The 14,515-nt window shown below is 35.3% G+C and overlaps 1 protein-coding gene across 5 annotated transcripts in view; it reads right to left on the bottom strand.

Moving 5' to 3' along the window:
- The window catches only part of TUT4 (terminal uridylyl transferase 4), a 51,134-nt gene that overhangs the window by 21,638 nt on the left and 14,981 nt on the right, over nt 1-14,515 (bottom strand). For all 5 annotated transcript variants that reach the window (XM_030034218.2, XM_041128167.1, XM_030034217.2 and 2 more), the window contains exons 4-12: nt 12,608-12,724; nt 10,297-10,474; nt 7,038-7,126; nt 5,773-5,824; nt 4,899-4,968; nt 3,886-4,012; nt 2,784-2,903; nt 2,212-2,433; nt 1,889-2,063 (exon numbers count right to left, since the gene is read on the bottom strand). In XM_030034218.2, coding sequence (XP_029890078.2) covers nt 1,889-2,063; nt 2,212-2,433; nt 2,784-2,903; nt 3,886-4,012; nt 4,899-4,968; nt 5,773-5,824; nt 7,038-7,126; nt 10,297-10,474; nt 12,608-12,724 — 1,150 coding nt within the window. The remainder of the gene's footprint in view (nt 1-1,888; nt 2,064-2,211; nt 2,434-2,783; nt 2,904-3,885; nt 4,013-4,898; nt 4,969-5,772; nt 5,825-7,037; nt 7,127-10,296; nt 10,475-12,607; nt 12,725-14,515) is intronic.

Here is a 14,515-nt window from a genome sequence, read left to right on the forward strand (position 1 = left end):
TATGATACGGCAGTTAAAAAGAGATTCCTACAATATAATCCAGAATTGTATTTGGATATACTTAGTAGGGCCCACAAGGTTTTTTGGACTTCTTCCATACAAAACATAACACACGTGTGGCCATGAATGGTTGGCTATCATAAACCACTCTAAACAGTGTTATTTAAAAAGAAACCACAGGTATATTGTACCATTATATTATGGTCAATTACTAAACTAGAAATGAAAATAAACATACAAAGGCAAAATAAATGTAGGCCTGCCTGAACTTTTTTCTTCACTGAAGAAAGTTTTGCATTTCCCTTAAGAAATTGATTTCTCTAAGAGTAACATTAAGGTTATAAGGATTATATGAACCAATCTCACCAGGTTTCATTCTTAGTCCTTCCTAGCGATTTCTAGATCAAACAAGTTTTCCATGTAAAAAGAGCACTTGCATAGTTGCTATAAGTTTGCCTGGGAAGATAGTATCAAACTGAGATTCTGTTACTTCATAATTTCAGTTACAAACTTAACATTAAAAAAAAAAAAAAAAAAAAAGAAAAATCAAAAATTAAAAACAAAAAAACATAAAACAAACAAAACAACACAAAAAGACCAACAATAGCAGGTATCAGAACCAGAATGCAATCTGTTATTTGAAATTATTTTCCCTTTCTTCCTCAGTAATTTGCCATTTCTTCTTACAGGTTTTAGTTTCCCACATGCTGAATAAACACTACTCTAGTTTTAAAACTCTCTAGCTAAAAGTGACTGAACAAAAGAATTGGGAGATGAAATTAAAGCCACAGGAGTGATCTCAAGACCCACTATTCAACATGTGCCCCAACAATTCATTGCTTGTTTTTCTCCTTTTCACTTTTCCTTCTTGCTCTTCTTGTACCTTACTGACTCATCCTTCAATATACCTTTAGTAACTAATTCTCTGTCTTTATGATTCTCTTTGACATATTTCTCCTTGCCCTCTCCACCACTTCATGTGTGTTACAGAAAAGCTACTTCATCAACATCTCTAGAAAGTGTCCAAAATTTATTATTTATGCTTTTATAAAAATATCACCTCAAACGGTTTCTTAACCTTCCAAATACCCAATTTCTCTATTCGTAAGGCCAATTCAGAATGTTATGCATTGCTCTGTGACTTTCCCTCTTAAGTATTGTTTACATATTTTTCTGAGTTGAGGAACAGAAATAAAGATGTCTTCCAGCTATAAAGAAGTAATAGACAAAATAATTTTCCTTCTTTCTCTCCCCAACATATGTAACTCAAGCTATGTATTATCACCAAATTCATATGGTCTCGCTCCCTGAAAAGAGCGCTTCCCTTAGCGGGATACTCAGGCCCTGAAGCATAGCCTACGACATGACATTCAATTTCACAGTATGGAAATACTACCAACAGGGAAAGGGACAACTGCGGGTGCTGGGGGTGTGGGGGGGGTGTGTTACTTTGATGGATTTGCTCCATTTCACTCTGATCAGAGCTAACCTATAGCTGGAAACACTCAAAATAACATTGTGGTTTTTGGAAATGCAGCTGGAGGTGCTGCAAATTCATAATATCAGATTTATTAAAAAAGGAATAAATAATGACTTACAGAAAGAATGAAACATATAGAATTAAGAACAGAATGGCAAGAAACAGTGAGACAAATTTACACTTTGTATTTCAAGGACCAAAGTTGCAAAAAGTAGTACTAAACAGAAAATTTGTCTTTAAACAGACTAAATAGCTGACAAAATATATTAAAAAAAAAAAATTTTACTTTCTCCTCTAATTATTAATTTAATTTATTGCCCAGACTTCTTGTGACAGACCTGTAAGTCTTAGGTAAATAAAGATAATAATGCAGGATGACTACAGAACTAGAGAAGAGTATTATCCTACCTTCAATGGCTATTCGCCTTTTAGGCCAGTTTTTATTCTCTCTGGTCAAGAGTTCTTGTACCCGTATGCTGATGACGTATTCCTCCAAAGCAAATTCCAGTGTGTAAAACTTCAACAGTTCTAACCACAGTTGCCCCAGTGAAACTTGGTGAGGGGTTTTGAATGCTAAGAGAGACTGAAACACATGGACAAGAATGCTCAACTACAATAAGAAATGAGAATTCCCATTTTTTTCCTGGTTCCATCCAATACAAATGTTTAAACATAAAAAATAGGGACGAGAGGTAGAGTACGGTTTTAAATGAAATAAAGCCATGACTTACATTGCCGTGTTTCTCCTTTGCATTACTTTGGTTGTCCATTTCTGAGCTTGTTACCTTCTTGCCACCACCTTTTTGTTGTTCAACTTTAGTTTTACTTTCTGCTCCAACTGAGTTTTTTGCTGCACCATTTGTTGGTGGTTTGTACTCCCACCGTACAAACTCCTCTTCTTCTATACCTTTCAGCTGGTGGTCATCTGGCCTCTTTGAATCAAAGCCTTCAATCTAACAACAATTAAAGTAGCTCTGAAGGAAGACTGTATACAATACATACAACCGAAAGTTTTCACCAAAGGTAACACTGACAATTGCGATATTTATCCCCCTCAAGAATAACTGATGTCAGAGAAATAAATTCAGAGAATTACAGAAGGAAATATTTGCCTCTTCTCCAAAATACAGCATGACACAATTGCACAGGCTATAGCAGCTGCCTTTTTAAAAAAGTCATCAGAATTGTCAGGCATCAACTGTGTGAGGATTAAGTACCAATGCGTTCTATTTACAAATTTCTTAGGCAATCAAAGTCTGTGTATTTTATGCCCTTGCAGAACATAGAAATAACGTCAACTTACCCAATTGCCCAAATAGGATGGTAAAATACGTGGTTTTCTTTGTTGAAGGAAAAATATCACCATTAAGGCAAAGGAATATGAGGGAATCCCACCTTCAGCCTGACAGTCAATGTGACAGAGCTGTAAGAGAATAAATCATTACTTTTCTGATGTAACATCAGCATTTTAATTTAAAATCTATTATAAAAGGACAAATACTAAAGAAATGTGAGATACTTACTAAAGTGAAACAGAAAATCCTTTTATCTCAGAAACTGCAGTCATGCTATGCCACGTACAGGCAAAATGCAAATTATAGTCATTCAGACAGTGCCTTAAGTTACACTCTTCAGTTTCATCACATTTTGTGATTGTGGGACACATTTATGTTCCTAGCCAAAATTTTAGTCAACTATCAGGTATTTTTTTATTGGAGATGGGGATTCTATGCATCTGGCTGTAATCTGATACTGATCTATTCTATGGGAACTCAAGAGATGTAATAAACATATTAGACTTTGAACAGTTCTTTGTAGTTTCTACTGCTGCTACTTATAAGTTGTAAAACAAGAATTTTTGTAAAAACACCTTGCTAAATCAAACAACAATAATAATACCATGCAACTGATTTTTCAGTAAAGCCAAGACATTGTAAGTCAAGTATGGCCTGGCAGCAATTTCAGGACTGAACTACAAGACAGTTAAATGCTAGCTGTAAACATTGTAACTTGGTTCCTGTTACCACTGTTGATGCCTGTAAGTAGTACAGCAGGGTATGACGACAGACCCTTCTTTGAGCAAGTTAACTTTTTTCAATGTGACCTCAATAGCAGAAAGTTTGCAAGGCCCGATTGCTCCATTGAGCTGGTTTTCAAGGATCAGTTAACTATTTTTAAGGAACTAGCACAATAGTTTGCTAACAGAATAGTGCAAGCTTCATATATATTTACAGTTTCACACCAAATCTTCAGTCTCATTCTGGCCTGTTAAGGTAAGAGGTGAACTAGTGGCATGAAGCTTTTTTCTACAAACATATTAATGGTATATTATACATTACATAGTATGCAGTACTTAAAAAGAGGAAATAAACATATTTAATTATCCTCAATATTTATGAACTTACTCTAGCCCAGTAGCGGAAAGCCAAAACCAAGGGAATAAGGACAGGCTCCAGTTTACCAAGTGCAGCCAGCAGGTCAGTTGTAAGGCAAGCCACATCATTTCTAGCACTTACTTTACATGTCAAACCACTGTAATTACAAATGTAAAACAGATAAAAGAGTTATTGCTTTGTGTATACAGATGATGCTTGGGGCAGGGGGGTGGTGGGGCATCCCATCCACCATAATAAAAACATGCACCACTGTCTCCCTATGTAAGAACCTGAACTTTTAAAACAAAAGCTACAGAATATAATCACATTTTCTGTTAACTCATCAGTTGGATCTAGAACTTACAGAAGTTCATTACAGCTGAAATATAAAACAGCATTAAGGATTTTCTCTAAGTTCTGCCATTACTTAATTGTGCAATCTTATAAATGGAATTTGAGTTCTGTATCTTCCACATACCAAATAAATACCCAGGCCTGCTGCATATTAAGAGTTGGTAAGTCCACAAAACAGCTTCTGCATAATGTACAAACACAGGAAAAGATATGCCCACCACTTCCCCAGAGTTTCAATCACATACCTCTAGCCAGTCAAAGCAACATGGACATCATACAGCAATCATGTTTCATTTTGGAGGTTGCTACTTCTTAGGAATTTACTGAAACTGTCAGATTACGTGTCCTTTCTGGCAATGTGTACCTTATAAAGTGTTTTTAAAGCCCTGGATTAAATTGCTGGCAGAAATCTTAAATACCAACTGAAAACCGTTCCACTTTTCCCCTATATAACTAAAAGTAGAACTGCTATTTTCGGACTCCTACAACTAATGAGCTCTATGAAGCACAAAAACAAAGCTAAGCTTTCTTTCTAGATTGTATTTTCATGTATGAGCAATTCCTCTTTAAGATGAATGTTAGCTAAATGTTACAATACTACTCTTGTCAGGAGTGCAGGCAAGCAGCTGCTATGAACAAGCATAGTAGAAATTGGTATCTCATTAAAAATCCTTTTCAATGACATGTACCTTTTAACATCTTTGCAAAAGACAACAGGAACTTTGGCATGGAAATCTGACTCCACATCTGAGTAGACAGCTAAGCAAGGAGAAAAAAAACCATTATGTATGAAAGTCTTTTACAGTTTTCCCAATTGTGTCTTTAAAACTACCACATTTATACCACGCTTTTACAGAACAACTCAAGTGCTGCATAGCTAACCAGTAAGCAGTATTTTCTGGTTACTTTTGATGCTCATCACCAGTATCACACAGCTAGCAGGGGGAAAGAAAGGAAAAAAAAAATCCCTCATCAGGAAAACTGGGCTGGCATCTCTTCTAGAACATTTTTGTCTTTACAACGTTTGAAAGACACAGGTTGAACTCTGATGAAACATCAGGATAGTTTGAGAACCATTTATGGAGCTGACCTATCAAAATTTCCTGAAGGATCAAAAATGCAATGCTACTTGTGTCACTCGGTTCAAAATGTGCAGATTACAGGGTTAGAGGACTTCCTGACAGAACAGGGGGCTACAAGTTTCAGAAGTCTTGCATATGAACATCAGTGAGAGCTATTACAAGTGCAAAGTGGCTTTTGGGTTTACTGCTTAGAATTTCTCCTAGAAAGTTAAATAGTTTTTGACCTGGCAGCTAATACTATTACCATAAATTCTGGCAATCTGAACTGGACAACCTGGGCTGCCATTCTCTGGCTGCAGGTTCTCATCCCTCACTTACGCAAGCACTGGTATTCATAAAAATCATTTTCATAAAAACAGCTCAAATACTTTGGTTGAAAACTAATAAATTTTTTTAAGTTTACAGAAAAATTAAGTGTAACTACAACTGAACAGCAGGTGGAATGTTAATTAAATAGAAATAAGATGCAACTAAAACTCACCACTGTTCTTCAAGATTTCAAGCACCTGTATCAGAACATCTGGTTGACTCATCTAAAATGACAAAATTAGAGCAGGTTACATTGTTCGGACTAACCTGTTTTATTTTATACTTTGATTAAAACCACTTAGGTTGCACAACTAATAACACTATGTTCTTTCACAAAAGTGAAATCATGTGTCAGTACTAATGAAAAAGTTAACTGTATCTGTCCACACCATGAAAACAGGTACTAGTAAACATATGAGCCAGCTTCCTTTTAGCCTACAGCTTTTTTAGTTAATACTTCTGTTCTAGTTCTGTATTAACAGACTCCATAAAGTTAAAACAAAATACCTGCCATACATTCAACAATTTCAATGTCAACATATGCCACTAGAAATGCACAACAGTAAAAAATTTAATGTCAGTACTTTCCCAAGGGTTTTTAAAGGTTATAATTTTTAAATGTGTTTTCTTTCCTTCCCAGAAATCAATTTAAGTGGTGTTTCAAAGATAACCTGTAAATAGTTCAAAGAAAAGCTAAAAATTATCACCGTCTTTGTGAAAAAGTGACATGGTACATTCCACATGCAATTGTTTGAAAAAGGGCTCAGTTTTGCTTCCTAACTGCAGCATCATTTCGAAATGCTCTGTAAGTATGTACCCAAAACAGGTATTTGACTTCCACTGTAACACATACAGTCAAAAAAAGAGCAAGTTCGGCAGTTGTGCCTCTAACAAGAACGTGCTGCTAATATGACATACTACACATGAACCAACAACTTCAACGTTTAAAGGTAAGTTATATTGCTCCGCAGGAATTTTCTACCACAGTAAACTGTAAACTGGAATGTGACATCTACTCGCAAATGACTAAAACATAAAAGGAAAACTGTCACTTTTAGCCCCACCTTTAAAAGGGCAGGGGGAAGAGCGAATGAAGACCTGCAAGATTTTACTGTCTGAATCACAAGCATGTAAAAGCACACTTACCCAGAGCCAACTATTTTCATATTGCTTCAATGCTTACTCAAAAAATTAAAAAAAAAAAAAAAACTAGCGTAAGATTGTCCAAAAAAGCTAGAATTAAAGTTATCTAATAAGCAATGAAAACTTTATCCACTTGATTCATAGCACACCCGACACCAAATCAAAGACTGTATGCTTTGTGCTATTCTAACACCATATGCCCCAATAGAAGATGAAGGCAATGGAGTAGAAATAAATGTTGATGGCCTTGACCTAAAAACCAGTCTTAGTTAATACAAGATAATATCTACACACCTTAGGGGGGAATTTGATATCAATGTTAACATCGCTGGTCTTAAAAGCGAACCTAGTTAAACAGGAGCCATACATCCTCAGTGAACAGTCTGGAAGAGAGAAACATAATTATTTAACAACTAGTAAATAAATTATTCTTTAATGGATGACGCATGCCTTGCTTTAGATACTGTACCTCCCAAGTGGTACTCCCAGATTAATGAATATTGAACCACTTTCTCAGTCCTGTGAAGGCTAGTCATTTCTATAAAACAGCATCACAGGAAAACAGATAATTCAAATAGTGTAATTACCAAATGTCCAAAATTTTTCAAGCTGTTTTAAAGTATTTTTGCAATGCAGCTTTAGTTTTGTTTGTTCTTAATATAAAATTAAACATAAAATAGTAGTAACCACCACCATCTCAGTGCAGGATTTTATTTAACAGCTTTTGTTAACTACAACTTGATTTCACCACAGCCATTAGCCAATTATAAAATTCTTTGTTGCCTCAAACATTTTTGTCAAAATTTTTTGATATGTGCTCCAACCTGTTCATCAGCAAGTTCCTATGCAAAATTCATTATGAAACATGCATATAAAACGTAACTTCAATATAATCCAAAACCAAAGTACAGTATCCATTTAGTGGTTTTGTAGTTAATATAGTTCCTTACCTGCAAAGATGTGCAACAGATCTAAACTAATTAGAAAGTGTTCAGTAACAGTATCATGAGAAATGTCATGCCACTCCATAAACAATAATTTATCCCACTTCATGATATAATTTTTGTAAATGAAAACTTTCCTGTAACATATATTAGGGCTCTGACACATTTATGTCAGTTGAAAATTGAGACTATTGTCAATCCCTTCCAAATCCAACACCCTGCTTCAGCAGGGTCACCTAGAGCAGGTTGCCCAGAACTGTGTCCAGTTGGGTTTTGAAAATCTCCAAGGATGGATAGTCCACAACCTCTCTAGGCAACCTGTGCCAATGTTCAGCCAGCCTCACAGTGAAGAGGGTTTTTCTTGTATTTTTTCTTAATACCCTTATTTGTGTTCTGACCAAACTCTCTCAAACAGAACCACAACAAAATAATTCTTAAAAGCAAAATTAAATCTTACGCATATACATCTTCAAACAAACATTTCTCTATTTTTCACTACTTAGAAACTAGCCCTCTCAAAATTAATTTCTGTATGGTTAATAATAATAATAATAATAATAATACATTGCAATTATTTCCAATGGCTTTTCACAGTAGTAAGGATTTTTACATAATTCTAATGCGAGCTGAAGAGAAAATTATGCCAGAACATCCCATGTTTTCTACACTGTGCCTGAATTAATTTTTTCCTAATTTATAACTTTGGAAAACACAATCACTAAAACACAGCAGGCTTTGAAAAGGGGAATAACGAATTGTCATTTACTACTACAGATTCCCCCTCCACTACTACTACACCTCCACATCAGCTCATCAGTCCAAACAAGTCAGCCAGCCAAGTAACACTAACATAGTAATTTTCATGAGTCTTTATGTAAAAGTAATAATTTCCTTTGCTTTGTCTTATGCTAATATACTATCAGTGGAAAACTCAATAGCGTGTCAGAACAGAAGTTTGCACTAGAAGCCACATATGGCAATATTACAGAGCAAACAGATTAGCAAACCTCCACCCTACAAGCCCCTGTTCTATTCAGCACCTTATGTTTAAGCATATATTTAATACAGCTCCTAAAACTAAAGCTGATCATTCGGCAGCAAACAAAATCTTTCTTACTACTGTTATTTTTATACAGCAAAGGGAAAAAAGAAGGTATTTCTAAAGTAAGAGGACAGTATAGAATATTAACTCAGTTTTGATACAGATAAAATAAAAAGTTTGAAAACTTATTTTTTGTCAGTGAGATTAATACTTCCTTCTGTACAGATTTACTGAAAAATAAACCATTGTTAACATAATGTCAACGTTACCGTAGCTCCAAAAATCAGCTCTCAAACTCCCACTGTATTAACTATAGGAGATGATGGGAAATCAATGCAAAGAAGCAAATGTCAAAGATTATCTTATTGTTATATTGTTTATATTATTATATTTTCCAATAGTAGTATAAATTGGATTTGAATGTTTAACATGTCCTATTGAAGTAACATAGCATACTGCTGAAGGGAGAGGAGAGGGAAGACTACTATTCAACTTATCCAGGCAATTTTTACAAACTCTATTAATGCACTGAACTTTATTGACCCACTGAAGCAAAAAAATGGGACTAAGCATTTAACCTACTCAGACTTTTTTTTTTTTTAATTATTCTTATTTTTAATCAACATGAAGCACTCAGTCAAGAAAAAGGCAGATGAGGTATGATATTTACACATGGTTATGTAAATGTAGTATTTTGACCTACTCAAGACAATTCAAGAGACTTTGGGAAGCTATAGTTGATCTCAAAGTACACCTCTCCACATTTTAGGACCCATTAACCATAAATATACATGAGAAGAAATACCTGTTAAACAATAACCCTTGTTGATTTTAATTACTTGTTTTAATGAACAGTTACTGATTAGTAGTACCTGCAGATATTTCAGATCACAATTAAGTATTGAAAATGTCTCATATGCTTACCAAAATCACTCATAGCTGAAGTCTAATTTTTTTTTCTCCTAAAACTATGCTTTAAAAAAACCTACCCCATGCAACTTTTATCTGCCCTGAAAGATGTTATAAACAACTGAAGGACTGGTAGGAAAAAAATACATTTCAAACTCCTCCTCATTTTCCCCTCCTGCTACTTTTATATTAGCTTAATTAAGTGCACTTGGGGGAAAAAAAAATCTCTACTGTAACAGCCACAGATATTCAATAATGCTAGGTAAGGTATAGGTGGAAAGGTTTGTAAGACTAGAACCTGAGGGAGATCCTCAGTGGCTGAGGCTTTAAGCACGACCAGCAAGGAAATATTTCGTGCCCTGGAAATTTCCAATCTTCATCAGAAATCATCACTTTCAAGAGGACCAATAGCTTCAATAAACACATACCAGAAAGAAGCAAAACTAAACACAACAATATTTTCCTCTTTTTGTAGGTTTGTTAACTCCTTTTAAATCAACTGCCAGTCTGTACTAAAATGCCTGTATATATTAATATTGTATAATATAAAGATAATTTAACCCCAAATGCATTAATTCACCATTAATGAAGTTATCAAAATCTGTGTAAAAATAAAGAAAAATTTTCACCTAAAGAAAATGGAGAATACTATGAATACCTGGTAAGGGCTGTTGAATAATTTTCTCCATCTCGTTTACAATTTCTTGACGAATTTTGAAGTCATCATCTGATATGCCTTGTTCATTTGCTGCCTCAATGAGTGTAAAACTCAGAGCAGCCAGCTGTGCAGAAGAGGGGGGTGGGAGGGCACGCAGCTCATTTTCTTCTTGTTTTTCCTGAATAATTGTTGGACGATAAAAGTAAAAACTGATATTTTAAGAGAAAAAGCTTATCTCATACTATTGCATGATATTAGAACATACTGTTTGCTGTTTGTGTTCTTCTATTTACATGGTGTCCTGACCAAACACATTCAAAGGTAGGAACTCTGCTTCGCCTAACTGGCAAATGTAATAGTGTGGCTTACAGAAATGACAGTAGATGCTCAGTGTTTAAAAGAGAACATGTTGTTTCACAGCTGGCAACTGGGGAGGAAATCTGCTGTGTTACATTCCTGAACCACATTTTCTGACAGTTCTGAAACAGAATTCATCCAAGAAAATGAAAAGCTGTAATTGTTCCTACATAATAAAAGCATCTGAGCTGAGAAAGTTTTTCTCAAGCCACACAGATTTTTTCAGAGTGGATTGTACTTGAAGGAAAGATATCAGAGGCAGAAAAAGTATTCCTAGCTCCAAGAAATTTTGGTAAATTGAGTCCCATTGCTGCCTAAACAGCTGGTGCCAGAAAGTGCTATTTTTAGTGCATCAAATTACAATCAATTTAATCCAACAGCAAGAAATATGTCAGATGCATCAAGTCATTTGGGAGTATGTACAACCATCACTTGTTTCACAAATTCATCAACTAATGAAAAACGTGAGTGACAACAGAAATAAATAATAACCAGAAAATAATTATCCACTAAGAAAACACAGTCCAGTATGAAAATATTTGGTTAGTTCTAGGCTGCATCTCTCAACTCTTCTGTTCTTATTTGAACAAATTTAGCACAAGAAAGAATATGTGCATTTTTAAAGGGCTGTGGTTTTTTTAATGTCACTGCTTTAGGGTTTTTCTTGAGTGAGGAAAGCCACAGCTGCTGCTAAGCTTATTTGATAGTCATGTATCTCATAGTTAGAGCTGTCAATAGGTATATTTTATGAAGTAACATTTAGACAGTTACATACCTCTTATCACTGTAATGTGGCACACAACATAAAGCTATTTGAAGACAGGTGTTAAAACTGAAACTGCTCCCTGTCCTCTAGCATTTCCATTCAGTGGCAAAGAAACCTCATTCCTCAGTTCTTATCTCCATGCCCAGATGAAAAGCATGGTATGAAAGTGTTTCCATATCAAACATGGGGCTGGTTTGTTGCTGTTTTATTAATTTTTTTTCTCCCATGATGCAATTTAGCAGACAGCAAGAGAACCAGAATCCTTTAGAAATAATAACCGAACATAATACAAAAATGTTACTTCTGAGATGTAACGCATTTATGGCATTCGGAGTTTTCCAGGTGATAGCTTGCATGTATGATAGAATTAGAGCACTAATTACAAATAGAATTGTGGTAAGAAATATCTGAAAACAGGAGTAAGTAGTTGACTGAACTTTGGGGAATGGTTGTAGGAAGAGTAATTTTAACCATCTGAATCACAAAACCCTACATACTGGGGAATTTGTAGCTCTTCATCTGCATTTACAAAAATGTGTTGGCAAGAAAATCTGTGCAGCTTTTATTGGATTTCATGCATGTAACAGTTCTTTAAAGCAAAGCAAACAGTAACACCACGGTATCTGATAAGGAAACTGTTTTTCATATTAAACATGTACATAAACCCAGAGAGATGATGAGTGACTCGGGAACTGAATCCCTCCCTACTTTAACTCTCTTTTTTTAGTCTAGATACACTATCCACTCCACTCACCCATCACAGAAAGGATGTAGATAAAAACTTCACAAGTCAGACAAAGAGAAAAAAACAGAAAAAAACAACATCCCCAACCCCCCCTCCAGTTCCTGGAGGTCTTGCTACCAATGATATTATTTTTGGAAGAAACAGAAAAACTAAATATGTTTCTCACCTAAGTTACCTTGCATTCTGTTACTAAAGGTATGATGAACTGCCCACTACTCAGAGACACTAATTCAGAAGCAATGACCAAAAAAGTTCTTTCCTCTCTGCCCAGACAGATCATCAAGCCCCTCCTCTCAAACAGAAAATGAGCAACAGAAATTTGTGGATCTCTGCTCAGCACACAAACTTTCACCTAAATGAAGATGACCAAAGAAAACATACCACGTAACAAAAAAATATTAAAAAAAAAAAAAAATCAGTCAAAATTTTATTTGTTAACTTACCATTATATTTTTCTTATGACGTTTTTCTTTAATATGCTTGTGAGCTCCCTGGATATTTTCAATGTGAACTAAGCAGAGCTTGCATAGATACTGACAGTTGGTGTATTCTGGGGAGCGCTGAGGAAAAACGGCCATAGATTAAAAGAAAATGTTTCTGCCAATAGTGCCTGAAAAACTCAATTCTTTGAATAATAAATTGTATTTAACAATTATGTAACAGGTGTAATGTCAAGGTGCTCTGCAAACATTAAGTAATCTTCACAAAACACAGCGGAAATGGATTTTTACCCATATGACAAGTGGGGAAAGCGAGGCAAGGAAGTGAGATGACTTGGATATTATACTTCTTGGTACATTTTAGTGAGGCAAGATTAAGACTGAGAGTTTATGCCTCTTAAGGCTGACCTAAAGGCCAGTAAGCCATTCCCCTGTCAGCTCAAGCTTTTAATAACTATGGATTTATTAAATCTCAGCATCTATCCTCCTTTCTCTGATGAGAAAATGGGAAGTATTCATCATATTATCTACTATACATGTTATGACAGATGGTGTTGTTGTTTGGCTAGCATATTCACAGCATACTGTGCAAGTACTGCATTTTTTGTTCTATTAAAAAGGGTGCGGCTGGCCAACAAGGAGGAAGATAGCCAGTTTCTGACTTACTAATGACTATACTCTGGATATGGTGGGATCCTCTGATAAGCGGCAAGACTATTCCAGTTTGATGAATAATTTAGGATGTTCAGGATTGGAGAAACATGCAGAACAAGCATCTGTTTGTATAGACAGGCTGGGAGAGGTGGAGTACACAAATGAAGAGCTGCCACCTGGGAGACCCCTGAGAGTCTGCAAGAAGCAGCCAAGCCTTGGGAGATGATGGTGGGCATGGGGGGAACGTGTGCAGAAATCACTATTTTCCTAGGGTCCAAGACGGGATACTGTGGTGTTTATTCAACCAGGAAACCACTGAGAACTACTAGACTAAAAGGCAGACAGGACCACCTCTGCAAAGATGAAGGGTTGTTCACAAATACTCCACTTTAATCTGTCTCATCCTGCAGTTGTATTTTCTTGCTCTAATAAAACACAGGCATAGAGATTGGAAACCTTTTGATATGCTCACAGCAAAGGCAGAAGGGCCCCAACAAAAAAGCCTCAGTTTTACTCCAGACTTGTTACCATTTTTCCAATAACTGCTGTCAGTTATAACTGGGACAGAAAAAAAACCCTACTTAACATTTTCATCCTAATTCTGATATACCTATATTTACTAAAAGTGAAAAGTATACTGAAAACACCAGATGTTTAAACAGTGACACAACAATGAATAAACAGGTAACACCATTTTAAGACACTAAGGTGGACTATAGATCAGTCAAACAAATTTGACTTACTATATGGAAACGTAAGCCACTGCTAAATTTGAGCAAGTTTTTCCACTTACTGAGTTTGATCTTTTGCTTTTGGGGAAAAAAAAAGAAGTCTGATACTCTCCAACTGCAGAGTAAATATTACTTTTAAAATAACATGGTTCATTATACTTTTATTACTAATTCTCTTCATCCTTACTTTTTGAGACAGATACCTAGTAAGATGAAATTAAACATCTATTTGGAAAACAACTTATAGACAGTTACGCTGGGCTAGGTCAGAAGATTCAGATTACTGAAGTAGATCAAAAATATTTTACCACTCTTCTAAAACAGAATGAGTATCAGCAATAATAATAATTTTTAAAATTGGGTGTTTCTTTACAATACTGATCTGCAGTATTATGTCAACAGATATTGCCAGAAAGGTTGAATCATGTAACACCTTTTATTTTGCCTTTATTGTAAAGCCTCTTTTAATCATCTAGTTATGCTTAACAGCAATGAAAGGGGCAAGAACTCAAAATAGCAAGACAAA

This window comes from Aquila chrysaetos, chromosome 12 (genome assembly GCF_900496995.4).
Source record: "Aquila chrysaetos chrysaetos chromosome 12, bAquChr1.4, whole genome shotgun sequence".
Classification (NCBI taxonomy): Eukaryota; Metazoa; Chordata; class Aves; order Accipitriformes; family Accipitridae; genus Aquila; species Aquila chrysaetos.